The 27,797-nt window shown below is 38.8% G+C and overlaps 1 protein-coding gene across 1 annotated transcript; it reads left to right on the plus strand.

The window, feature by feature from the left end:
• Positions 1–1,373: 1,373 nt before the first annotated feature.
• On the plus strand, positions 1,374–27,797 carry ccdc18 (coiled-coil domain containing 18). The gene is made up of 25 exons (XM_088428722.1): positions 1,374–1,794; positions 2,359–2,517; positions 2,713–2,819; positions 3,752–3,880; positions 4,049–4,145; positions 4,801–4,922; positions 5,014–5,302; positions 5,447–5,534; positions 7,563–7,780; positions 7,867–7,977; positions 8,598–8,729; positions 8,977–9,111; positions 9,202–9,279; positions 9,383–9,499; positions 10,556–10,723; positions 15,668–15,810; positions 16,354–16,517; positions 17,304–17,517; positions 18,181–18,280; positions 18,370–18,501; positions 19,446–19,559; positions 19,639–19,776; positions 20,719–21,129; positions 25,111–25,749; positions 27,528–27,797. The coding sequence occupies exons 2-25, from the start codon at positions 2,386–2,388 to the stop codon at positions 27,546–27,548; spliced, it is 3,999 nt and encodes a 1,332-aa protein (XP_088284848.1). The 5' UTR covers positions 1,374–1,794; positions 2,359–2,385; the 3' UTR covers positions 27,549–27,797.

The raw sequence follows: 27,797 nt of genomic DNA on the forward strand, positions 1-27,797 counted from the left end.
ACTGGATTTGAAATGTAATGCATTACACTACTATTGCATTACTTTTATATTACTCTCACCAACATAACTGGAAATATGGATTTGCCATTCTAAATGCTCATTACGCACATTACACATCCAGTGGAAGGTTAGCTTAAGCATCAAAACGGTACAAATAATTGAATCTGTATTGTAAACCTTCAAAGGCATGACAAGATACAGTATCATTTTTACATATTTTAATCCCTTTATAATGTAGCTTCACAATAAAGTGATGCATTGCTTATGCTTTTGGCAAAAACAGTGCATTCCACAATTTCACTCTTAATAATCAAATTAAAAGTTCAAACGGCTAGGTTAGGGACAGACGTTTCAAAAATAGATGCTTTCAGTGGGGCTAATATTAGTAGCTAGCCTACATCATAGTTATTGTTTAACATACAGTTTAACATGAGTTAAAGCAGCATGTGGAAAGCAGCAGCATATCTTCTACGTACGACATACTCCCACCTCAAGAGGTTAGGAGACTCGTGACGGAGTGGCACCCCTGAGCGAGAGAACGATCATTTTGCCTGCTTTGTTTTGTCCCCACTCTCAATCCTCCCAATGCTGCTATGGCTCCCCTCTAAATGGTTTGTCAAATTACTGGTGCTATTTGACGAAGTGGTCCTCTCTTTAGGTGTCACGCACCTAAAGTGCACCTATTATTCTTTTCTTCTCCTATCTGAAGAACTGAAAGTCATTGACATGTCCATCTTGTGTACGTATTGTCCATATTGATTCAACCTGTCGTCTGCTGCTGCTGCCGCATTCATCTCTGCTGTAGTATCGTACTGTAGATACTAACAACAGCAAGTAAACATTTTGCCCTGGACTTTTCTCCTCGGATCTCGCAGTGTTTTTGGTGAATTGAGGAAAAAAAAAAAACACCACTTTCAGGCTAAAAATGCATTGTAATGCATTTAGTTACTCTCATTTGTACAGAGTAAAATATATTTTTGTGTGGAATACATTACTGTACACTACCGCGTTACAGCAAAAAGTAACACATTTCAAAAGTAATGCATTACTTTTGCATTACTTTTACATACCTACATTACTCTCAACACTGTCAGTTACTGATGATATTTATTTGCGTCACCGGTTGTATTTTTTAATGCATATATTTTGTTAACCTTCATTTGATAAAACGTTACAGGGAACATGGAATGGTGAGACGAAATTGTATCGATTCTTGTGATATTGGTCCTTTCGCTTGTATCATAATCAGCTACGTTATCGTCATCGGTAGTTTCTACCAATGACTTTCTATCGTCATTTGCTTTCATCCAATCCCGAGCGGGTTAAAAAAAACATGGGCGGAGACAACACATTTCAAGTTTTTGGTGGCTAATGCTAATACAGCGACTGATATTCAATGAAACGATGTATTCAAATTAATGTTTTTTTCTTTCTTTCAGAACTACTAGCACCACGCTGATACCAAACGTAATAATTATGGCTGGTTGTTTGGTTTGGTTTTTACCTTTACTATAGCGCAGCGACATTAGACCTCTTTGGTAGGAACCTGTTGATTAGCAACGTTCGATGTTAACATTTAGCTGGCGAACATGCTACCAAGTCGTTGATAGACATGCAACTTTTAGTATTAATAGTGTTTAACAAGTAACAATACAGAAAGTCTGACAATATAGATCTAAAAATGACATACATGCATAACTGGTTATAAGTGACCATATCTTGAGAAGAATGTCAATGACGATGATTTCACCGCCTTGATGAATCTGCCTCGATGTGGTGGTACTTGAACAAGTGGTGAGTGCACGGCATAACAATTCATTCACTGATTTTAGTGTATTAAGTTTCACGTATGTCATACCTAAATGCCTATCACTCGAGACTTCAATTTTGTAAAGTGCTGCAATCGAAGCTGTTTTTCCCCCGTTGAGCGAAAATACATATTTTGCGTTAGAACACGACCAAACAAAGAATGTTATCTCAAGATACGTGTAAATTTACGTGTGTTGTGTGATATCTGGGTCAGTTTAACGAAACTCAAATCATTCTGCTGAATGGCAACAGGTACATAGACAACAGTTACCTTCTGCCATCTAGAGGGAGAGCACTTTATTGTTCTACCTGTCAGGTTACGTCGCCACTATTGAATGATGAACACAGATGCGCTGTTTATTATTAAAAAAAAAAAAATCGTAAATATTTTTTGAATCTGGATAATTACCATTGATACATATTTCCCCCTCAGATAATTTTACACAATGCAACAGTGTTAGGAATCACTCAATTGAATAGAAATAGCAATTTGTGCAACTAATAACAGAAAAACATCTGTAATTCACACCTATGTCTATCCTCATTTAGTCTGCTTTAGTTCATGCCATCCATGAAATGGAATCTACTTCTGTGAAGCGAAAAATGGGTTATGCACGTCAAGAAAATGCCCGCCTTGCCATGCAGGGCATCAAACTCATCACAGAACCGAATGATACACCGTATGAACTCCTATCCTCCAGCTCTCAGGTAAAACATATTACATTTATTTATTATTTAAAAAATGATACAACATTTTCCGGTGGAAATACTAAATTATTTACCGTAGTCAGTCATATTGAACTATGTGTGTTTATACCGCATCTATCATATGTAGTGTTGTTGTGCAGTATTGCACAACTTTATTGTGTTATTATGTATAACAACAAACATTTTGGTTTTCAGGGCCACCTGCGATGCTCCACTGGGTGGTCTGTTAACAATGTCCCAGTCATGAAGGAGCAAATTTTGCATCTTGAAACAGAGTTGGAGACAAAAGTCAAAGAACTCAAGTAAGTTATGAGATGTGTACGTGATATTGTCCAACTTGACTTGTACTACGTTGTACATGGTTGTTTATGTGAATTGAGAAGAGGCTTTTTAGGGATTAAGTATACTGTATGTATTAAATGTAATCTTGACAAGGCCAGGTGGATTTACCTATAAATGAAATATGTCAGCTCTATTGTTGATCCTATCTGTTTGCTCACCAAGAACAGCCGCTAACTATGCATTTAGGATTCCAGTCGCTTAGTGTTTATTTACTCAATTGCGCAGAATAGCAGGTGTCTTATTTGGCATAAGCTTTTTGTCAGTGGTCTCCTTTTTGTTCAGAAGCTCTGTATAATGCTGTCTATTCATCTATTTTCTATGGTGCATGTCCTTATTATACTCAGATGGAGCGCTATAGAAAATGTATGTATGGATTTTTGTATTATGAAATAGATTAAATGAATTGTATGATAATATAGCCCCTGTCAGTCACTTAGGGTTGCAGTTCTGGTGCCAGTCTTTGTTGTTTCACATAGAATAAACTAGGCACACTCTTGTTTATTTTTTTAATCAAATTTGTTATACTGATTAAACTCACTCCAAGAATCCAATTTACACTCTGCTATGTATTTTTATTGCATGCGACACGGACCACACAAACACAACTTACCATCTACAGTACTAATTATAATACTTTTTAAGTGAGTGTTGAAATACTGTATGTAGCATATTTTTCTCTGGACACACTGAATACAGCGATGACAAACTCCAAAATAAATGTCAACAAAGTGAATTGACATTTATTGGGTTTCAACAATTGCAACTAAATCCATCCGTCCATTTTCTTAACTGCTTGTCATCACAAGGCTCACGGAAGTATATTTGAGGGCTCATTGAAAATACATTTATGAATGCTTTATGAACATTTTCTTAGCCAGTCTGTTGTTTTTAGGGTGGCAGAGCTGAGGGCACAGCGTTGCCAGGAGGAAGCTGCTCACAGTGAAATCATGATAACAACTCTAACGAAGAAGCTAAGCAATCTCAAAGAAGAGCTGACTGACAAAACTGCTCTGGCCAAAAGGTGCTCGTGTTTAGATTTAACAATTTGACTTTTATTATATTTCATAATTTTGGCATTAGGTTTAATGCAGTTGTTCTGACAAAGCAATTTGTTATGTAATTTAAACTCACATGGAGCTTCTGCATATTTGTAATTTATTTTCCATGTTTTTTTCCAATTTTTTAACAGGGCGGAGCAACAAAGAAACCAAGCCCTTGAAAACGCAGAGAAACTCAAAGAAGCTTTCAAAGAGTACATGGCGACCAATGCCATTAAATTTCAAAAGGTAATTTTTATTTAATTTATTTGTTTTGGTCATGGTCAGTGGAACCCCTGAGTGCTCCAGAGTGAATCTGCTGCCATTATAAAACCTCGATGAATCACACAAGTTTTTTTTTCAACTATCATTTTAACCTTCTACATTTTCGAAGAAGAATAAAAACAGAAGTGAGGAGTTAATCCTTAGTCATGAAATTCTTGCAACGATGGTTAGACCTAAAATTTTTAGGCATACGCAATGTTGAATTTCTAATGTATGCAACCTTAGGCTTTAGACTTTTGACTTTCGCCGTCACACTGTGTACGGCATGTTTACAAAAATCAGGATAATAGTTTAGAGCAGGATTGTACAAAGTCTGGATAAAAATATCATGCTATGATTCTTCAAAAGTATCTAAAGTTTTATGTTGCAAACATCACATTTTTAAATTATATACAATATAACACTAATACTAATAGCATAACCTTTCAGTTTTTTGCTTTGTATGTAACACCACCAAGCTGATGTTTAGATTTGTTGATCAATTTTTCACTGTTTGGCATTACTTTCAGAAACTCAGTGATGTAGAATGTTCCTTCCATTTTTTAATATGTTGCTCTCAGTGGAAAAAAAGTTTGGCCACCCCTAGTTTAAAAAAACAGTCATTGTGTGTGCATTCTAGGTGATGGAGAATGAAATCAAATTAAAAGAGAGTCTAATTGAGTGTGATAGAGTAAAAGAAGAGTTGGAAGTAAAATGTACCGCGCTGGAGAGAGAAAAGGAAGATCAGAATCGTACGATCAGGTTTGCATTTGAACTCCTCTAGCTTTATTTTTAATCCTATCATAAATGTTGTTAATTCATCATTGAAAATACTTCTTCATGGGCCTTGCAGCCATCTGAAGCAGGATGTGAGGCGGACAAAAACATCTGCCGCTGAGTATTCAGACCTCCAGGCTCAGCTGGAGGATGCCAGGCGACGGAGCTCAGACCTCCAGAGGCAGCTGACTGATCGCAGCGCTGATTGCAAGGAGCTGCTGGCTCTGCGCAAGGAACTGGAAGACTTACGCACGTTGGTCAATAACCAGGAACTGTGCCTGGCACAGAGCCAAAGAACCATTCAGCAGAGCCAAACAGAAGCCGCCAGCCTGGAGGCTATTGTATCCCTACTGCATCTCCGAGAGGTGGGTGGGGTATTTTTTACGCCTCACATGATTTTCCTTATCAGTGTTTCATAACTTATTTGTTGAATACGTGCTAAAAGCCGAACAGATAAATTTGCATCACATGGTGTAGATGGCATAATGTGTTTACCGTATTTATATTAGGATGCCGTAGGACCATTGTGCGTCAGGCCGTGCCTCCTGCCCCCGGTTGACTACTCAACAACTGCACAAATGCTGAAGCTGAAACCTGGTACAGTAGGACTGCGAAACATTTTTCTACTTTTTGGTTCATTTTTATATAGGGGTCATGCCAAGAATAGTAAAAACAATGTTTTAAAGCAACACTTAATACATTTTAGGTGTTGTTGATCACGCACAAAAGCGGTAATGTTTTGGGTAATAGAAGACTACATTTCCTGTGAGGACTAGCACGCAGGGTCATGAAAACATGGCCTCTAGTCACCTGAATATGTAGGTGGACTGAATTATATTTCTAGAATTTCAAGTGGGTCTGTGAGTGATGAATAATGATGAGTTCATGAATTTATTTGGACAAAAACAATATCATAATTTGAAGTTTGTTACGCATCAGATTGCGTCAGCGTGGGACTGCGAACTATAGCGAGAATTGCTATTTATTGCTACCAAATTTAACTAGTTGTAAATCTGTTTCATTGAAAAACTGAAAATATTTAATGAAGGTTGAAATGATCATTAGTGTTGCTTTAAAGAGAATACAACATGCAAGTTTCATTTTGCACCTATATCCAGCAATCCTCTAGCCCAGGGGTCACCAACGTGGTGCCTGTGGGCACCAGGTAGCCCCCAAAGATCACATCAGTAGCCTGCAGGCCTATTCTGCAAAGAGATAGAACATTGGTGGTTTTCTATGACTTTTACAAAACAATTATACATGTATTTCATTTACATCGCATATTTCACTTGATTTACATATTTATTACAGCTGTTCCTTAATTATTATGAAAAATCATTAACATGATTGGTCTTAGTACCAAAAAAGTAGCTCTCAGTATTGAAAAGGATGGTGACCCCTGCTCTAGTCTATACTGCTTTTTCTCATAAAGGTTTTAAATGAGCCAGAGGCAAATTTTACGAGATTTTTTTTTTTTTTAAATCTATGGCCGCAATCAGCTGGCTCACCAAACATTAACTTCTTTCCCTCATACCCATCTACACTATTTTTTATTTATTACCTCTAAACTTCCCAAGTAAAAAATGTGTTCATTTATTTAGATTTAAAAAAAAAATGGTCAAAGAATTGTTGAATTTGTTTAAATATTTTTAAATCAACTTCATTTCAAATGTATTTTAATCACAATTTTCAATTGAATTCAATTATTCATTATAATTAAAAAAGTGTGTTGAATTTTTATTTTATCTGTAATTTGGTAAATGGACTTTCACTTATATAGTGCTTTTCTACCTTGGGTACTCAAAGTGCTTTACACTAACTTGTCATTTACCTACTGATCATGCAGCATCAGGAGCACCTGGGGGTTCAGTGTCTTGCTCGAGGACACTTCGACATGAAAACAATTTTATTTATGGATATTGGATGGATGGATGCTGGTTAGATCCATGAAGGATGGATGGGTGGGTGGATGGATGGATGGATCTTTATTGTTATTACACCTGCACAAGTACAAGGCAACAAAATTCACTTAACAAGCTTGAGCCGTCAAAGAAATATACAAAGTCAATGACTAAACAGGGTAATACAGAAGCAGCAAGTACTGTCGGCATGCAGCTGCAAGAGCGGCACTCCGAGATCTTAGATAAGAAAAAGAAAAACACAAGTGAGTAGGGGAGAAAAAAATCGAAACGAGTCTTTGTCCGTTTACCTAGCAAGGGCTGTAGCATAGGCCTGGAAAAAAATCCTTGCACATGCGAGTAAGAGGAGGAAAAGAGATTGTAGCGTCTTGCTGGATTCCTCCTCCACGGGAAAGAAAATTCTGTCGAGAGTAGAGCGCCTAGCTAACCAACTCCATGGTTGGATTTCGGAACTAAAATATTGCAGGAGGTCACAATATTAGTTGAGATAGCAGACAGCCCAGGATAAAGCCAGCAAAGCATAAGGGGTGAGAGTGGAGGAGAGTAGAAAGCAGCCACCTTCGTCAAGAGCCAAGGAGAAAAAAAAAAAAAAAAAAAACATTTTTGGTTACATGTAAAATAAATAACACTTTAATATATTGATACTTTAAATGTAAAACATCATCGTTACAGTTTTTCTTTTTTTTTTTTTTTTTCTTATTCTCAGGTGAAGGTTACCAGCATCTACTACAAGTTCTTCAAGTGAAGGAGGCCGAGCGGGCTAAACAATGCAGCCAGAATGACAGGCTTCAGGACCGCGTAAGCCGAGCCCAGGAGGAGATTTCATCTCTGCAGAGCTCCTTGGCTCAAAGAGCTTCCCACTACCAGAACCTTCAGACAGAGCTGATGGACAAAGCCACCCAAGTCACGGCGTCAGAGAAAGAAGTATGACCTTCTCGCACTTCATCTTGTGTTTTCACTTTTTGGAACATGAGCTTGTGAACACTTCATTATTCTTTGTTTCAAATTAGCTGAAGAGGAAGAGTGCTCGAATTGCTGCTTTGGAAAAACAGTTACAGGAGAAAACGTCCGCCTACAGTCAAGCTGCATTAAAAAATACAGAGCTAGATAAACTGCTTCAGGTACAATACAAACCCGCCTATCGATGCCTTCACAGTACTACTGTGGTGCTTTGAAATCAAGGTTTAATTTGTTTCATGACCATATTTGTATTTCAAAACACTTGACACTCAAATAATTTTTCCTTAACATTGAAATGAATGGAAATGCTCTTAATTTGTTCCAACCTCCCCATTGGTCAATATCACTCCGTGAGCCAATCACATGTCTTGTTGGAGTGCCCATGAGCTGATTGATAGGGAACACTGTATTACATAACAATCAAAATGAACTTTAAAATAGAAATTAGGTCATATTTGACCATCTGAAAACTAGTTTCCTTTGTGTATAATGAATCAGTATAATAAAAATGGAATTTAGTTTTCATCATCCATCACCCAAACTCTGTGTGTTGCAATCTGTGATTTCTCTGCACCTTTGAAGCCCTTTGAGACTGTGGTGATTCAGGGCTATACAAATACAGTACATTTGACTTGATTTACCTGCTATTAAATAATCAGTTGAAATGTGACAAAATCTCAAACATAGACTAAGAGTTTTTATTGTACAGAACTTTATTTCTGTCTATAATCATATGTTTCATGTGTTCTTATGTATGATTTTTTTCATGTATTTAATGCAGGAGAAGACCATCACCCTGCAACATTACCAAACAATGATGAATAAAAAGCAAAGAGAATACCAGCAATCTCTGGAGAAGACTAAACATTCACAAAATCAGCAATGCACTGAGCAGCAGCACAGAATAGACATGGTGACTTGAATTTACATCCATCTGTGCTTTTTTTTAAATTCATATTCCTCAATTTCAAACATTGTGTATCTGATTCACTGTACCCTCACATAAGGAGATTTTAAAATGCATAGTGCCTGGGTTGTTCATTCTGGAATTTTTCACATTGGTGATTATGCGTTATTTTGATATAATTTTGTTTCATTCATATTATTGTGTAAGCAAAATTACAAACACGTGTAAAGTGGCTCTGTTGTCACATTTGCAGCTGCAGCTGTCTGTGGAGCAGACCCAATCTCGGATGTTGGAAATGGAGCAGGAGCTGAGTTCTCTCCAGAGAGAAAAGGATGAGGCTCAGGCTGCAGCTTCACAGCTGCAGACCTCCATAGAACAGCTCACACAAGTAAGAACTGTTGTCAAGCAAACTGTGCTGATCACAATTTCTGTATAGCTGTGAATGAGCGGGTCCCAATGCGTTTTGTTTTGGCTCCAGGACAAACATATTGAAGCGAGACACAGTGAAGAGTTGCTCCAGACTTTAAAAGAGCAGGCAGTTGAGTCTGCCACCAAGGTCAATAGAACAACATTCTGTAATACGTGAATCGCATATATGACCTTGGAGATGAGCTTGAATTCAGATTTGACCTGAGAATTTTTGTGCGTGCGTATGTCAGGTGTGCGAGCTGCAGTCGTCTCTGTCAGGCTGCCGAGAGGAGCTGACTAGGCATCTTCAGCAGATGGAAGAGATGAAAAAGAGCTATGAGTCTGAACTTCAGAAATCCAAAGACCAGGTACACATCACCGCTAGGGCTGAACGATCATCAAAAATAATCTAATTGTGATTTTTTTCTTTTCTTTTCTCCCCCGCCTCAATATTTCTAATGCAGTTAAATGTGTAATCATTTTTCAAGGCCCCCTCTCCATAATTTTTTCAAACACATTTATTATACATGTGCAAATGTTTTTATCTAATACAGGTAGGTTAGGCTTATGCTGAACTATGAGTAGTAAAAGACCGTTTTTTAACATCTAAATCATTCATACTTGTTAACTACTATACACCTAGACTTCCAATCTTTTAAATGTTAACTGCAACAATTTACCAAAATTCTACCAACGTGGCATAAAATATACCTGAGAAAATGTCAAAATTGTATTTTGGGAAGCACACAGCCGGACAGTCAATGTCAGCAGAAAAAAAATTCATGAATACTGGTTTCCCATGGGACTGATTTGATAGGAGGAATGGCTCTTAGTGAGTGTGGCCGCTTGACATCTTTGCAATTTAATGTCAGTAAAAGGCCTGTTTTAACACCTTCATTCACTCGGTTGGTGTAGTCCGTAGCGCCCGCGACCCCTGGGTGGCCAGCATTGAAAAACGTCATAAAGGGCGAGGCATCTACACGGTGAGAGGTGTGACTTCAATAAATCAGGCATTTTGCTTCCTGGTTAGAAAGTACCATAAAACTCATATTATTAAGAAATTGCATTGTAAATGTGCCAAATGCATATATTTCACTGGAAAGTTTTATATATCATGGTATTCACCCTTTGTTCTGTCTGTGATAAGCGGCTATGAAAATAGATGGATGGAACTGTGTCATGAAGTTTGGACTAATTCAGGGTTTTTGGACAATTTCTTACAGCATACCTAATTTATACAAGTAAATTTAGGAGCAAATGAACTTGACAACAAAGGTTGGGAAATGCTGTAAAGCAATGGGTTGTTGAAAATGATTTTTTTTCTCATCCTCTCGTTTTCTCTTTCCAGGTTAGTGTTCCCGAAGAACCTCCGAAGTCATTTTCTACTGACCTTTTTCCTCCTCTTATTTTCTGTCTCTGTTCAGGTGTGTTCGCAACAAGAAAAGCTTCATGGTGTCACTCAGGTGGCTGAGAGTTCCAGTGAGCAAAATCTGCAGCTTCAGCTTTCTCTGCAGCAGCAGCAGATGATGCTGACCGAGAGCACGGCCCGCATTGCTGAGCTGGAAGAGAGCCAGAGTCAGCTGCAGCAACTGGTCAGTGAAAGCTTGTTGATTTGTCAACTGTTTAAATGGCTTGTATCATGCTGCTTTAGACTTTCTACCTGGGTTGGACATGAGATATCATGAGGTTGGAACGCTGCAAGATTCTGTTACCTGCACAGCGTGACATCTGTTTTCTTTTGGCTGCTTTTTTTTTTTTTTTAAACCAATGGAGTACACGATTGTGCTGCTTCTTAATGCTCTGCGTGACAGTACAGTGCCAAATGTGGTGAGAAGGCTAGCCAACTTCAAACATACCTTACCATACCAAATTAGATATGGACAGGAACATCTTGGTATGCTTTTGTTTTGAAGTTGTTCCCAGCAGCATGCTGCAAAAATAACTGACTTGACTCTTTCATTTCTTCCGCACAAACTGTTTCTGCTGGAGTGAGTTTTGACCGCTTGTACAAAAATAACCACTTTATTCTGAAATCACATTCAATCACCACTTTAGGGTGTTAAAGTCTACTTTTCAAAGGCATTTTAATAGACGTAAATGACTCCACATTTTGAGGCTGACAGCCTGACACAATTGCATTTCCTACTGATCACCTTTTAGCACTCCAGGCTGACTCAAAAGTGTGTTCTGTGGTTCCGACTTTGTCTCAATGGCCTAAATTTACGGGGACAGTTGTTGTTATTGGTTTGTTTATAATTATGTGTAAATATGATATATAAGTTAAAAAAAATACCACATATTTATATATATTTATATATATATATATATACAGTGAGCCCCCGGGTTACGAACTTAATCCGTTCAGCGGCTACGCTCGTATCTCAAATTGCTCGTATAGCGGGCAATCCAAACCCATGTTAATTCGTGAATGCGTGCAACGCGCGCAGAAGCCTTAGGTATAATCATCACGCTGTATACATATATTAATATTAAGTGACATAATCTACTGTACAGTTGCATTAAATAACAAATACAAAGGAAAAATGACTTTTACCTTTGGATAGACGTGACTTGTGCTGAGATAAGCAGAGATGAGCAGAGATGAATGCTCGAAGTCAATACGGTAAATCAGATATGCTATTGGTCTTACAGTGTCACAGTAACTTTTTCAGTCAGGGTTTTCTCTACTTCCTTCCATCCCAACCAGCTGTGCCATCAAGCTAGATAAAGGCGTTCGGCCAATAGCATATCGGCACTTCTGTGATTGACGTGTGACGCCGGCCAATAGCATCTCCGTGAGTGAGACCGGGTGACCTTAATCGACCAATAGCATATTGGCGTCTCCTTGACTGACTGATAATTATTCGCACTTTTTTTTTAAACGGTTGGAATGTATTGACATCTTATTGATTAAAACACATTTAAACCTGTGACGATTTTTTGTCCTGCAATCGGCACACTTAATTTCATGTCAGCTGTTTTTCCCGACGTGAATTGAGCTGGGTGGAGGCGGAGGAGAAGTTGTGTGTGTTGTATTAACTAGGCACCACACTCATGGCTTGTTCGAGCGTCAGTTCTCTATTGGTTTCAACTTACAGAATTGCAACAATGGCGCTGTCCCAAAGCATGTCGGGAGGTCGCCGACTAACATGACATGCAGTTTTGTCAAGCAACCATTATATAGCACTGTAATACCACCCATAACAGGGTGCAGAGATCAACGTCATGAGTTAATACGGCAACGCAGATAGGCTATTGGTCTTACAGGGTTACAGTAACTCTTTCAGTCATGGTGCAAATCACGGAGATACTAAAACATCATCCTCTTATTTCTTCCTTTACCGCTGCTAGTAATTTTAGAAGCTATGTCTAACAGATAAAGTTTGCAAAGTCTTCAAAACATTCCGTTTTTCACTCATCTTCTCTACTTCCTTCCATCCTGTCCCATCAAGCTAGATAAAGGCGTTCGGCCAATAGCATATCGGCATTTCTGTGATTGACGTGTGACGCCGGCCAATAGCATCTCCGTGAGTGAGACCGGGTGACCTTAATCGACCAATAGCATATTGGCGTCTCCTTGACTGACTGATAATTATTCGCACTTTTTTTTAAACGGTTGGAATGTATTGACAATTAATTTTAAAAAAACACACATTTAAACCAATGACAATTCTTTGTCCTGCAATCGGCACATTTAATTTCATGTCAGCTGTTTTTCCCTTTAGCTGTACAAACACTACACTTAAATGGTAATATATTTAGACACCGTGAGTGAGACAGTCAGTGTGAGGTTGTAAGACCAATAGCGTTCACGTTACCGCCACAAGTAACTGTTAATGATTGTGGATGACGCAACTGCTGAATATGTTGACGCAGTTAGGCGAGAACAACTCTATATACTCAGTGGCCGGTATGTCGGAATGCTCGTAAGGTGAGAGGTTTGCTCGTAAGCGGAGGACAAAAATCTCCCTGATCCACGCTCGTAAGCGAATTGTTCGCAAATCAGGGTGCTCGTAAGCCGGGGGCTGACTGTATATATATATATATATATATATATATATATATATATATATATATATATATATATATATATATATATATATATATATATACACACACACACACGCGCGCACACACACAGACATATACATACTCAGTATGAATGGTTTTTCAAACAAATTTGGTATCCTTATGTAAGGGAAAACTGACGTACCTCCAGGGCAATGACTTTTGCTAAATATTCAATTACATAACAATTTTGCATGAACTTATTACCCACGGTGATTGCGGTCTGATGACCTAGCTGCTAAACTAATGTATCTCAAAGTGTTGAATCTGGAATAGATAACAAAGCATTGCTTACAGGGGAAAAACACTTTAATCTTGTGATCACATAAATAGCATAGAAGTGTTTTTAACACGTAATTTTGTGTCCCAACGCTGAAGACAATGTTGTCTATTCAGTGCGCTTAACTTTACAGATACATAATCAAGCATAGAGTGACGAAGGACAACTCAATCATACAAATGATACGGCATTAGTGATGGTGGTACAATTCAATTTAATCAACAACAATTCATTGTCTTGCTAAAAAAAAAAAAAAAAATCTGCGCTGACATATGGGACACAGTGTTCACAAACATATGAGTTATGTTCATGTTTCACATGTACATTGAATAAGGAATGGACCAGCATTTTTTTTAACGTTTTATTCATTTTCTACATAATTTCTATCCTTTCAATCCTATATTTTTAAAATATTTTTAATGCAGAAATTAATTCATATGTTTTCACCTCTATCTCTATCACCTCTATCCCTCACCCCAAATTGGGGTTTTTGAGTTTTTCCTTCCCCTTCTGGGAGCTTTGACAGGGGATGCTGTTGTGTACCTTACATTGAAAAGATGTCTCTGTATGACCTCTTTTCATTCTGTGAAGCCCTTTGAGACTTCGGTGATTTAGGGCTATATAAATAAAATTTGATTGATTGATTGATTGATTGATTGATCTCATAGATATTCCAAAAATTGAAAGATAGATACACACACACATTTGCTCTACTGATGGACTGTCTCATGTTGAATAGCAAAAAAAAAAAAAACAAAAAACCTGCACTTAAGCTGCACTTGACTGTAAGCCACTTGGCTCAAATCATGAGAGAAAGTTGCGGCTTGTAGACCGAAAAATATGGTATTTGTTACTGGTAATAATAATTCATATTAATTTACGGTATGTGGAGACACTGATCATGTTAATGTTTTTTCACATTTTAGGAAACATTGGTGTCTCCAAAGGTGCTGTATATACTTCCTGGATGCACAGTAAACTGAGAACTCAAAAAGAGGTCACAACATTATACTGTACTTTAAGAGCTAAACTTATGGTATATACGTAACAGAGTGATTTAAAACAAGTGATGAAATCAACAACCTCTTTTCATGGGACTTCAGTAAGATTTTGTACAAAATTACTTTGACTCCTGATGGGATATTGTGTTTTCGTCAGAATGTTGTAGTTGATTGAAAATATTAAGACGTGCAAAATTTTACAGAATTGAGTGTCTGTATTGATTATGATTATTGTGAGAAGTCATGAACGTGGTCAAGTGTTAAATTTGTTACTTGCGCATCATGTATCAAGTTGACTTACTTCTCACTTTGCCAAAGGTTGTTTACCTGTGATTTAGAATTTAGAAGTTCATGATGATTTAGCTCCCCATACATCATAACGTTGCGGAATAAGTGCAAAAGTGGTAGAGTGTAGTTACTTGCAGTTTGACATTATTTCCAGCATCTTCTCTACTTAGTTTTCTTCTCTTAACGTTTCAAGAAAATATAAACTACAGCTGCCAAGATTAAAAAAAAAACACACATTAATTAATTAAGATACGTAATTAATTTATTTCACCTAAAAATTTCAGAGAACAACTTTAAACCAGAGATTTTTTTTTTTTTAACACAGGATCTATCTTGCTGCTCAGGCGCTGGTCTGGTGATCCGCGAGGTGCAGACATTGTCGGGATGGGGCCAGACCAAGCTTATACAATTTGGTAGACATTGACAGCTTGGCCGATAGATGGATACGGTGCACGTCAAAGCAGCAATCTACGTATTGCGTTTTTATTCATTTAAAAGAATGCCAAGCCACTAGGTGGCAGCAGTTTAGCAAAGTTCTGTCCAATCCAAAAGAACTTCGTCTCTTTATGTTACAGGCATCTATGTCCTTGGCGGGAAATATATGTTGGGTGTACCGTTGTTATGCCTGGCGCATGAAAGAAAGAGCCTGAGTCTTTTCTAGCAATTTGAAAAACCCTCGCAGGTAAATGGGGGTGTTTTTGCCTCTATGAGATGGAATGTCTAGAAGTTGTTTGCTATCCAAAGTGAAAAGGCTCCTTCATTCCCTTTAAACATGGTGCAGAGTGGAGCGCGTTTTACAAAAATATAGACAATCTGCACATGCAGAGTACTTAAAGGAACTGCAAAATGGTCTCCATTACGGAAGATGCAGAAATGATATGCTACTGTGTGTTACGTAGGTGTCCACTCTGGAGCATCAGTTGGAACGAGCTCGGGTGTCTCTTCTGGACGAATCGAGGACCAGACGGGCAGATAATGTGGAGAAAAACAAGAACCTGCAAGATGCCATAGAAAAGAACACTAAACTGTCAGAGACACTTAAGTAAGAACAGCTGTGCCGTCATGCCAGTAGATGTAGAGAATAATTTCATCAACAGTGTGTGTTCCATGCCCCCCAAATTGAAATTAAGTACCATTTAGATAAGATGTTTCCTGAAGTCATATGTTCTATTTGATAATCAGACATTGTATTGTAGCAGTGGTTGTGTCTTATGATTGCACCACATCCAGCAGTAGGCGTGACGCAGCCGCTTTTGCTCTGCCTCTTGCATCCATCAATATGTGTGCGTATATAAGTGAGAATCCGCTTTGGTTTTATGCCATTTCTTTCTGCTGGTTTGCGATGTTTCAAAAAGATCAGAGAAAAATCACTTTGGCTATTTTTTCCCCCATGTGACACGTGAAGCGTTTTTGTTGCGTTCCTAACAATTGCAGGGGGTTCTCTCTAAAAATGGGCGCTGTGCTCATGATAAGGTGAGGCGAGTAAGACTCAATGTGTTTCATTTTGCCAATTTTGATGTAAAATTTTGCTTGTGCTTGCTACACTAAAATACTAAGATGCTTGTTATTGTGCTTATTGTTGAAGCCAAGTGACAACAGATGTAAAACACTACCAAGTGGAGCTCATGTCTAAAGAGTCAGAGCTTCAGAATCTGCGGAAGGACATCACCATTAAGACAACTCAGATCAGCATCATGGACAACAACCTGCAGCAAACAAGAAGCCTGCTTGAAAGCAAGAATGATTTGGGTAAGGCGGATAAATGCACTACACACTAATTCACCATTAAGGGAATTTTTCATCTGCATTTTTTTTAATGCATTTACTGCAGTTTTTTGTATTGTTCTGTTTTTATTAACTGTACCTTTATGGACCCTTTAAGGTACTTTAATACCCTTGAGTCTGGGTGAGGAGAGCCAATTGCCAATGCATGCTCAGCAACCCAGCACAGGAGTAAACTGCAATTTCTAGTTGTCATCAGGGCTCCTTGTTACTCTCACCTGGCCACGCCTCTTGAAGGCACGCACCTACACACAAATACTGACTTGATTTGAGAGGACTTTCAGCTTAATGACACTGATAAACCAATTAAGTTCTTGACCTTCTCCTTTAATATGTTTCATGCTTTAACACATCTAGTACCATTAGTAGTACCATTAGTTTACTTTATTAAGTCATTTACTTTCATTGATGGCTTTAGACACCAAAATTTTTACTGAGCTGAAGGTGAATAACTCGTGCACTGCCACTGACAACTATATGTCAAGAAAACATTTATCTTGCAGCGGATACATTTAAAACTTAAAAAAAAGGTAGTGTTGGAGGGGCTACAGTGGCTTCATGCCATTTCAATTAATTTCAATCAGGAAAATTGATTTGATAAAAGTAAACTGAGCTTGTTTATGTCAGAAAAAATATAAAATGACTATCACCCAGATATTTCCAAAGTAACGCCTGGATTTATTTATTTTTTGTTCACTAACTTCGATTATTAGCTACTTCAATCCACTAACTATATCCTTCTGTTGTCTTAAGTGCTGGACCTGGAGGAGAAGCTTCATCGCTGCGAGACAGACAAGCACAACTGCGTCCAAAAGGTCCAGCGACTCGAGGGCCAGTTGCAGACGGTGCAGGAGGAGCTGGCCGAGACGCTGACACAGCTCCAGTTGCTAAAAGACGTCCTCCAGAGGACCCAAACCATTGCTGATGAGCGTCAAGTGGAGGTGGAAAAATTAAGTATACGTCTTAGGTGAGGCCACGCTCACTTGTGAACTCTTCTACAGACGTGATGGAGTCATGCTAAGATCTTTCTTTTTGTCATTTGTGTTGAAACAATTGTTCTTTTCCTCAATAATATCACAAGAGTTTTATACTTTTATACTGTGAAGTTCCTGACTCTAATGACATTCATGTCTGTGTGTACAGTAATGTAATCTTTTCCTTATGAGGTGAAAGATGTCATCTGTGACAAATGTGTCAATTTTATGGATCATACATTCCTTTTGTGATGTAATCATCTGCTATTTCAAGATGGTACACAGTGTACCACTGAGCTATAAAGCTGTTTTGTAACCTACTGCCTTAAGCGACTGTACACAAAGCACTCAAGGGGACATCTGCTAATACTATAAAGACTTCATTGTACGACCACAGGACTTCAGTTCATTGGTGTTCACACTCTACATGTCACTGTCAGAGCATAAGCATCGCCCCCACCCCAATATTTTTCAAAACAATTTGTTTCTTAAAAACAATCCATATTAACCTTATACACATAAACAAAATAAAATCTAATTTGCATACTTACTTTCTGTAGAACATGCATAACAGTTGGACAAACATATGATTTAAATATGAATAAATTAACCCTTTTAAAAAGGTAATATGTGTGGGTGGGTGTGCGTGTTCGCAGTGAGACACACAGAGAGTTGGAAGAGAGGACCCATGAGGTTTTAGACATGGACAGTGCACTGAAGGAAAGACAAGGAGAACTCCAGCAGAGAGCAACACTGGTACAAAATAAGCCTTTCTGTCTAGCGAATTGGGTGTGTTTTTATGGACAGCATTTTCACACGCTTCCGTCTCGCCGTCTGTTACTCAGCTGGCCCAGCTGGATGTGGCCATCAGGGAGCACAAGCAGGAGATGGAGATCAAGGTCAAGGCACTTGAGCAAAGTCTGGAGGCCAGAGAGGAAGAGTTGAGAGACGCTCAGAGAGAGAATGGAGAAACAAAGGTCAGGTGTACAGTAAATTGATATAAGAGAAATGCGTCAAGGGTCACTAAAGGACAAAATGTGTTTGAAAGAAGTGTCTTATTTCAACGTCATGTGAATAAGACCTGACAGACCTAATTGCGTCACAATGTCCAGTGTCCTTTTATTTTATCAGAACATGTCCTAGGTACAATTTACAAAGTACAGCATGTGACAGCCTAGAGAGAGAACAGCTAACAGAAAGACAGCTGTTTTGGATTTAAATTTATCCTGTGTTTAGTGGCACAAGTGTAGCTGGTGGCAATACAGCTTTTAAGATTACTTTTGTTTTTATAGAAACATTATGTTCGGGGTTTAAGGTTTGAAAAACATGGGAAAACATCACAATTATTTTGATTCATACTGAAATCGGGGTTAATAAAGATGATTTGATGAAGATTTTTAATATTGTTTTTGAAAGAATATCACTCCCGTAATTTGATGTCAATTGGTTTTTACATTAACTGCTAGCATTACCACTTTGCGATGTTTCTAAAAAGAAATACCATCTATTTTAATACTATACATTATGTGCGTAATTCTTTTTTTGTGTGTGTATAGTGTACATTAAACTTGGGTGTCATTAGTAGTTTAAGGCACAAAGGCAAAAAAACATTTGCCACAGTCTTGTTGCAAGCATCTCGTGCATTCAAGGTCTCCCCAACATATAATATTGTGTACACACCACTCTGTTTGGCACATTGTTTTTGTGTTATATACAGAGAAAAGCTGAAGCAAAAAAATTAAATTTTGATGACATTTAGACTGTCCAGTTTACTCAGAGACAATCTGAAATCCCACTCTTTGTCACCTCTATCTAATGTTATTTCTCCTCTATTAAACATCACCTATAATTAGAACAACAGCATTAACGGCAACTTTGATACTGACATACACACACAAATCTGAATGCTGGTGTGTTTTAGGAATCCCATCAACATAGGCTTGAGACATTGCTGCAGGAACTTGACAAAGCTCAGTGTCACTGTAAAGCTCTCACGTCACAACTGGAAGCCATCAAGTTGCAGGAGAAGGAGTTGGTAAACACCATTCAAATGCGTTATATGTTTGCAGCTGATAGCGTGTGTTATGGTTCCTTATGTGTGTATACATGTGCAGAATGGGAGGCTGCGCCATGCAGAGGAAGAGCTGGCTTTGAAAGAAACAGGCTGGCAGCAGTCAGCATCCAGGTTGCAGAACAGGATCACTTCTTTAGAGCAGGAGCTCGACCTGGAGCGGGATCGACACAACAAGGAGGTACGCTGCACTTCCATTCTGAGACTTGTTTCCATTTATCGTTTTTGAGAATCAAATATTAGCTACAAAACAATTTTGACGTCCCTGCAAGCTGTGATGTCATTTTTAGGCGGCAGCAAGTTGCAAAATGGCTGTCCCTGAGATGGCTAAACATGGGTGGATTTTGCGACTTAATTCATATTTCACAAACACATTGTTACTCTGTTGTGTTTGGACCAGTGGAGCTGCATTGCACAAACTATTGTTATTTATTTATTTTTGCATACATCTTCTTTCAGTTAGAGGTTCTCAAATTGATTTTTGGAGTCGTTTGGACGCAATTATCAACTACCATGACAGCTTTTACTGTTGTCAGTTCCTCCTTATTGTGTAATATTGAACAATTATTGTCTATTTCTGCTTTAGTTCCCTTTTGCTATGCGTGTTCCTTTTTTTCTCCTTTTTCGCTATCATTTTTACTCCTATATCCAAAAATATCCACCACTGTCTCTTTTCTCAATGACAGGATGTGCGTAGGTGGATGGCATTGTAATGTCCAAAAAGCAAACAGTTCCTACAAATGAACTCATCCAATATAAACTATTTTCAGACTCCTTCATCTTATAATAGTTGGGGGAAAAAAAGTATTTAAATAAGTACCTGAATTTTTGGACTTTGCAGTTGAATTGCCGGACTCTGCAATGATGTATAAATACATCTTTGGGATTGAATGTGATAAATGAAAAATTGTCAAATACAACTGTTCTGTCCTTTATTTGTTATTCATAGATTCTTTTGCATGCCACTTGAGTGATGTTAAATACCACTAAGGGTACCTCTACTGCAATATGAGAACAGCCTTTTATTGTCATAGCTTCTCTTAATATACTCATTTTAGGAATGTGGACGTAAGCAAGAGTGTTGCATTATAAGCTAATATGTGTTTTGTTTTTTCCTGGTCAGCTGGAGTCCCTGCAGCAGACGCGAGGTCAGCTCCTCAAAGTGTCCTCACACATGTCATCCTCGCAGGAGAAGCTCACCTCTAAACTTCAGCAGCAGGAGATCCAGCTGGACCAAGCCAAAACTCAGTTGGAACAAATTAAAATGGAATTGGACAGCGCCAAAGCTCAAGCCAATCATCTCGAGACTCAGTTAGAGCGGAGCCAGAACGACCTCCTGCAGACTCAGACTCAGCTGGAGAGAAGCCGTAATTTGTACGAGAAAGTTAAGACTCAGAACAGTCAGCTCCAAATCCAGCTGGAGCAGCTTAGTGCTCAGTCCAAAGAAGCCAGAGACTTTGCTGCTGGGCTTCAGATTCAACTTGACTCCTCTCAGAGGTCCATAGAGACCTCCAGTGAGTCCCTCCTCATCAAGGTAATGAACTTCCATTGACTGATTGATCTTGGGGACATGAAGTGCTTCTCAATTGTATTTTGCAAAGCCACCCCTAGGAAAGAGAAAACAATTTGCGCCCCAGCCCACTTGGCACGCAGACCATAAATAAGATTATTATCTATAAAAATTGTATGACGATACCTAAAACTATCCTTTTTAATGTTGACAAAATGAAAAAGCAACATAAAAAAACTTTTAACTGGTAACTACTTAAAAAAAAAAAAAAAAAAAAAAAAATATATATATATATATATATATATATATATATATATATATATATATATATATATATATATATATATATATATATATATATATATATATATATATATATATACAGTCGGCCCCCGGCTTACGAGCACCCTGATTTACGAACAATTCGCCTTACGAGCGAAGATCAGGGAGATTTTAGTCCTCCGCTTACGAACAAACCTCTCGCCATACGAGCATTCCGACCTCCCAGCCAGTGAATATGTAGAAATGTTCTCGCTTAACTGCGTCAATAAATTCAACAGTTGCGTCATCTAAAATAATCAATAGAGAATAGTGGCGTTAACGTGAACGCTATTGGTCTTACAACGTCACACTGACTGTCTCACTCACGGTGTGTAAATATAATTACCATTTAAGTGTAGTGTTTGTACAGCTAAAGGGAAAAACAGCTGACATGAAATTAAATGTGCCGATTGCAGGACAAAGAATTGTCATTGGTTTAAATGTGTGTTTTTTTTTAAATTAATTGTCAATACATTCCAACCGTTTAAAAAAAAAAGTGCGAATAATTATCAGTCAGTCAAGGAGACGCCAATATGCTATTGGTCGATTAAGGTCACCCGGTCTCACTCACGGAGATGCTATTGGCCGGCGTTACACGTCAAACACAGAAATGCCGATATGCTATTGGCCGAACGCCTTTATCTAGCTTGATAGGACAGGATGGAAGGAAGGAGACAAAATGAGTGAAAAACGGAATGTTTTGAAGACTTTGCAAACTTTATCTGTTAGACATAGCTTCTAAAATTACTAGCAGCGGTAAAGGAAGAAATAAGAGGATGATGTTTTAGTATCTCCGTGATTTGCACCCTGACTGAAAAAGTTACTGTAACACTGTAAGAGCAATAGCATATCTGAGACGCCGCGCTAGGTCCGAGCGTCGGTCAGCTCTCTGTTACGGGTGGGATCATAGTACCATCTAGTAATTGCTTGACACAATCACAAGTCATGTTAGTCGAGCAACCCCCCGACATGCTTTGGGGCAGCGCCATTGTTGCAATACTTTGAGCTGAACCGAACAGTAAACTGATGCTCGAACAACCTATATGTGTGGTGCCTTGTTAACACATCACACGCAAATCCTCCCTTCCGCCACCACCCAGCTCAATTCACGTTGTGAAAAACAGCTGACTTGAAATTAAGTGTGCCGATTGCAGGACAAAGAATCGTCACAAGTATAAATGTGTTTAAATCAATAAGATGTCAATACATTCCAACCGTTTAAAAAAAACGTGCCAATAAGTATCAGTCAGTCAAGGAGACGCCAATATGCTATTGGTCGATTAAGGTCACCCGGTCTCACTCACGGAGATGCTATTGGCCGGCGTCACACGTCAATCACAGAAGTGCCGATATGCTATTGGCCGAACGCCTTTATCTAGCTTGATGGCACAGCTGTTTGGGATGGAAGGAAGTAGAGAAAACCCTGACTGAAAAAGTTACTGTGACACTGTAAGACCAATAGCATATCTTCTTTACCGTGTTAACTTCTGCTTAACTCAGCTCAAGTCACGTCTTTCCAAAGGTAAAAGTCATTTTCCTTTGTATTAATTAATTAATGCAAGTATGCACTAGTTTATGTCACTTAATGTCATTATATGTATACAACGTGAAGTTTTCCCTGAGGCTCCTGCGCGCGTTGCACGCATTCACGAATTAACATGGGTTTGGATTGCCCGCTATACGAGCAATTCGAGATACGAGATACGAGCGTGGCCGCTGAACGGATTAAGTTCGTAACCCGGGGGCCCACTGTATATATATATATATATATATATATATATATATATATATATATATATATATATATATATATATATATATATATATAATTTTATTTATTTTTTATTTTTTTACTGCATTTATACATGTTAAAGGTTTGTCTAAGCAGAAAAAAACACTGCATCAAAGTGCCTGGGGAAAAAAAGATGCCAATCATTATTTAAACAACTACACTTCATATGGCAAAAACAAATCCTTTTCCTTGGGGTCATTTTTTTTTTTTTTTAAATCCCATAACTTCATTCAAAGACAGGATCTTTTTTTAAATTGACAATTGAGGAAATGCACTAACACTAGCAAGAGCTCGGTGAGGCCACGGAAAACAAGTTTCGAACGGCTATGAGGAAATTCTGGTCTACCATCCTCCGTTGCAGGAGGGGGAAGCAGTGCACCATTAACACTGTGTACAGTGGAAATGGGGCTCCGCGACCTCAACTCGGGACATTGTGAACCGGTGGGCAGAATACTTCGAAGACCTCCTCAATTCATCCTCTGGGGAAGCAGAGTATGGGAACTCCAAGGTCTGCTCTCCCATCTCTGGGGCTGAAGTCACCAAGATGGTCAAAAAAACTCCTTAGTGGCAAAGCCCCAAGGTTGGATGAGATAACAGTTCCTAAAGGCTTTGGATGTTGTAGGACTCTCCTGGTTGACACGCCTCTTCAACATCGCATGGACATCAGGGACAGTGCCTCTGGATTGGCAGACTGGTGTGGTGGTCCCCCTTTTTTAAGAAAGAGGACCAGAGGCTGTATTCCAAATATAGAGAAATCACTCCTGATCCTCCCCTGTAAGGTTTATTCTGAGGTGCTGGAGAGGGCGGGTCGTCAGGAAGTCGAACCTTAGGAGGAGTAGTATGGTTTTCGTCCTGGCTGTGGAGCACTGGACCAACTCTACACCCATGGCAGGATATTTTGCGGTCTTGTTCATGAGTGAGGGCAGGATGGAGCAGATCGACGAGCGGATCAGCACAGTGGCCACTTAAATGCGGGCTCTGTGCCGGTGTGTTGTGGTGAAGAAGGAGCTGAGCCCAAAGACGAAGCTCTCAATCTAAGGCTCAATCTACATTCCTAGCCTCACCTATGGTCACAAGCTGTGGGTTGTGACTGAAAGAACGAGATCCCGGCATAAGCAATCGAGATGGGTTTTCTCTGCAGGGTTTCCGGGCTCTCCATAAGAGATAGGGTGAAAAGCTCGATTATTCAGGAGGGGCTCAGAGTCGAGCCGCTGCACCTCCACGTTGAGAGGAGTCAGTTGAGGTTGCTCTGGCATCTGGTTGGAATCTCTCCTGAATTCCTCCCTGGGTGAGGTGTCCTGGGACTGTCCCACTGGGAGGAAGTCCCAGGCACAACCCAGCACACGCTGGACAATCTATGTCTCTTGGCTAGCCTGGGAATGCCTGGGGATCCTCCCAGAAGAGTTGGATGAAGTGGGTCGGGGAGAGGGCAGTCTGTGCTTCCCTGCTAAAGCTGCTGCCCCCACAACCCAACCCCGCCGACTGAGCTGGATAAATTCGAGTGGATTTTGCATTTCAACCCTTGTGTTACGTTCATGATGTTGTTACTCAGCCAGTGTTTGTGGGTCTGATGGACCCGTTGCATTTTGTGGCTTTTAATACCTTAAATCAAACACTTTTATGTTAAAATACTGAACAGATGTTTACCTTATACCAATTACAAAAAATGAAAATGGGTCCCACAGACCCAAACACAATTCAAGGGTTAATTCATATTCCACAAATACAATACTGTATTGAATTTCAATTGAATATAGAACATGTTATTTTAAAAATATATTTTTTTAATTGACTTCTCTTTTGAGCACATGCTTACTTTTGCCTCATTTTAAAAGACAATCACTGTTAGTCACTTAACTTTTAACTTTGTTATCTTCTTATCCCGCTGCCAGGAGTCCGAGGTGACTCGTCTACAAGCTAAAATTTCCAGTCTGGAGCGAGCAGCTGAACTTCAGCCTGTGTACAGTCCCATTGGCTCCCTGTCATCTGGCCATCCACTGATTCCCCCCCAAGAGCACTCCCCATCCCATCACTGCCCTTTTTTCTCTCCCAAAATGCATCCAACAGCCGCCATTTCTTCTTCACTCCCTCACAGAACTCCCCTTCTCTCCCAAACCAGACCCTCCCCCCGATCTGACGCGGGCCCTGAGCTGCTGCTCCAGAACTGTAGCAACCTCCTGCCCCTGGATCTCCCGCCCAATCTCAAGGCTTCGTTGAAAGAGGCACTGAGTCAGCACCCGTGGGAGTCCTCCTGCTTGGCTTCAGTGGACCACAGCTGGCAGACACTCAGCAGCACTGAGCCACACTCCAGTTCCGAGCTCTCCTTTGACCCCCTCACCTACATGGTGGGAGCCTACAGCTCCAGCTCAGAGGGTACCATCATGGATGAGGGAGACGACGCGGCAGCAGGGGCCGAACATATGAGCTCACTGAAGGGAATGTTGCAGTTTGTCGATCAGATTTTAGCCAATCAGGAGGATTCGTCCTTGCGGAGCTCCCCAAGGTCTGTGCAGAGTGGACAAAGCCTTGAGGTAACTCCACCATTCTGATAGATGCTTAAAGTAAAAACATAAAAAACAAAAACAAAACTGTGTTTGGAATGATTCGCCAATGGTTCTTAAAGTTTTTACACCAAGAGCCCCCCCCCCCCCCCCCCCCCCAATTTAACTGAGGAAAGTGTAAAACATCATGATATGGGACCTTTACAATACAGTAGTGCAGCAGACCTTTTCTTCAAAAACATTTGATTATTAAAGTGCACATTTTATATTATTGTAAGTCACTGTAACATTATACAGTTAGGTAAATTAAAAAAAAATTAAATTAAAAAAAAAAAAACTTCAATAGTGAATCAGTTAAACAATATTGGCCAGCATTTTTTTTTTTAACAGAAACAGTGAAGTACCATTTTTTTAAAAGTACTTATTTATAAATACTTTTTGGAGTCCCCAACTTTTTATATATAGAAAATACTTATTGGTGCTATAGCTTCATTTATTCAATAATTGTGGGTGTAAAAAATAATGCAATTTCAATAGTGTCCTATGTATTGCTTCTCTATATGTCAGGGGTGTCAAACATTTTAAACCATGGGCCAAATTGTACTTCTAGTTTCTGTCGGAGGGCCGTTATGGCTGTGAAGTCAAATACATTTTAAGTGTGATTGTCACACATATATAGTCAAAACTGTTCAAAAGGGCGATTGAAAACAAAAAATGCTTGTCCAGAAACTTGAAGTCATAATTAGCATTTCACGGGCCACACAAAAGAATGAAATTTGGCCCCCGGGCCTTGAGTTTGACATCTGTGACTTAACCATTTTGAAATTGAAAGTCACTAAAAACTGTTCAAAAAAGGGGTATTGACAACAGCATTTTTTTGAAGTTGAAGAGAACTTGAACATTTGGTATTTTAGTCAGAAACTTGAAGTCATGATTAGCATTTTAAAATGATGTGGCAGGTCAGATTTAGCCCATGACCCTTGGGTTTGACACCTGTGACATTTTGAAATTGGAGACCACTAAAAACTGCTCAAAAAACAGGTATCAATAACAAACAATTGTAAAAGTTAAACATAACTTGAAAATTTGGTATTTTAGTCAGAAACTTAAAGTCAGAATTATAATAATTAGCATTTTGCGGGCCTCATAAAATGATGTGGCGGGCCAGATTTGGGCCCCAGGCCTTGAGTTTGACACCTGTGCTATATGTCTACTAGTATACGATTTAGTATTGGGGGTATCTTTGTCTTGTGGTTCAATTTGATTCAGTTTGATTGTTTTTTTTTTTTTTCCAGAAGTTTTTCGATTCAAAACTATTTAATTGAAAGTGATAACTGCTTCAATCTATACATGCGCAATAAATTGTCACGATCAACTGAATGACTAATGGAGACATTAAAGTGTCATTTTTTAATTTATTTTTTTTACATTAATCAAGTTTTGACTGGTAAGGAATGTGCCTTTTCCACAAAAACATTTGGATCACAACTGCTAGTCTTTTCTTTATTTCGATCCATTGAAATACCAACTACTAAAATTCAAGGTGGAAGCCTTGTTATTTGATTAGGGATTATTTATTTATTTATTTGTTTGTTTGTTTTATGAAGTCATGTACCATTTATTCACATAGCATCTCAAATAACTGATGAAATCCAAATAATCAGCAGGGACAAAGAAAAATACAGTTGGGCAAAACAGTTGCTATTGTACGACTCTTACATAAGACAACAAGAGTGCCACGTTCCATGCTGAAATAACTTTCATCTGTTTTCGTTCTGTCAAACTGACCCACGCTTGTTTGCCCTCAGATGGACGCCAGGGATGCATGAAACCACTGTAGAAGATAATTCCCGTTTACATCATGATCAACATGTTTTTTTGTTCCCTTTAATGTAAGTTATTAAAGTAGTTTCTGTATTTTGTTCCTGGGAATGACCTCAGAAGTGTTGTTTTTTTGTTGTCCAGTAAACAATTTATGGCTGGTGAGTGGTGTTTATGAATGGTGTGTGTATGTCTTTTTAGATTATATAATAGTTTTCATTTTTATTGCTTCAATAAATATTCATATTTTTCCTGGT

This window comes from Hippichthys cyanospilos, chromosome 12 (genome assembly GCF_059441005.1).
Source record: "Hippichthys cyanospilos isolate Australia breed blue-spotted pipefish chromosome 12, RoL_Hcya_1.0, whole genome shotgun sequence".
Taxonomy (NCBI): Eukaryota; Metazoa; Chordata; class Actinopteri; order Syngnathiformes; family Syngnathidae; genus Hippichthys; species Hippichthys cyanospilos.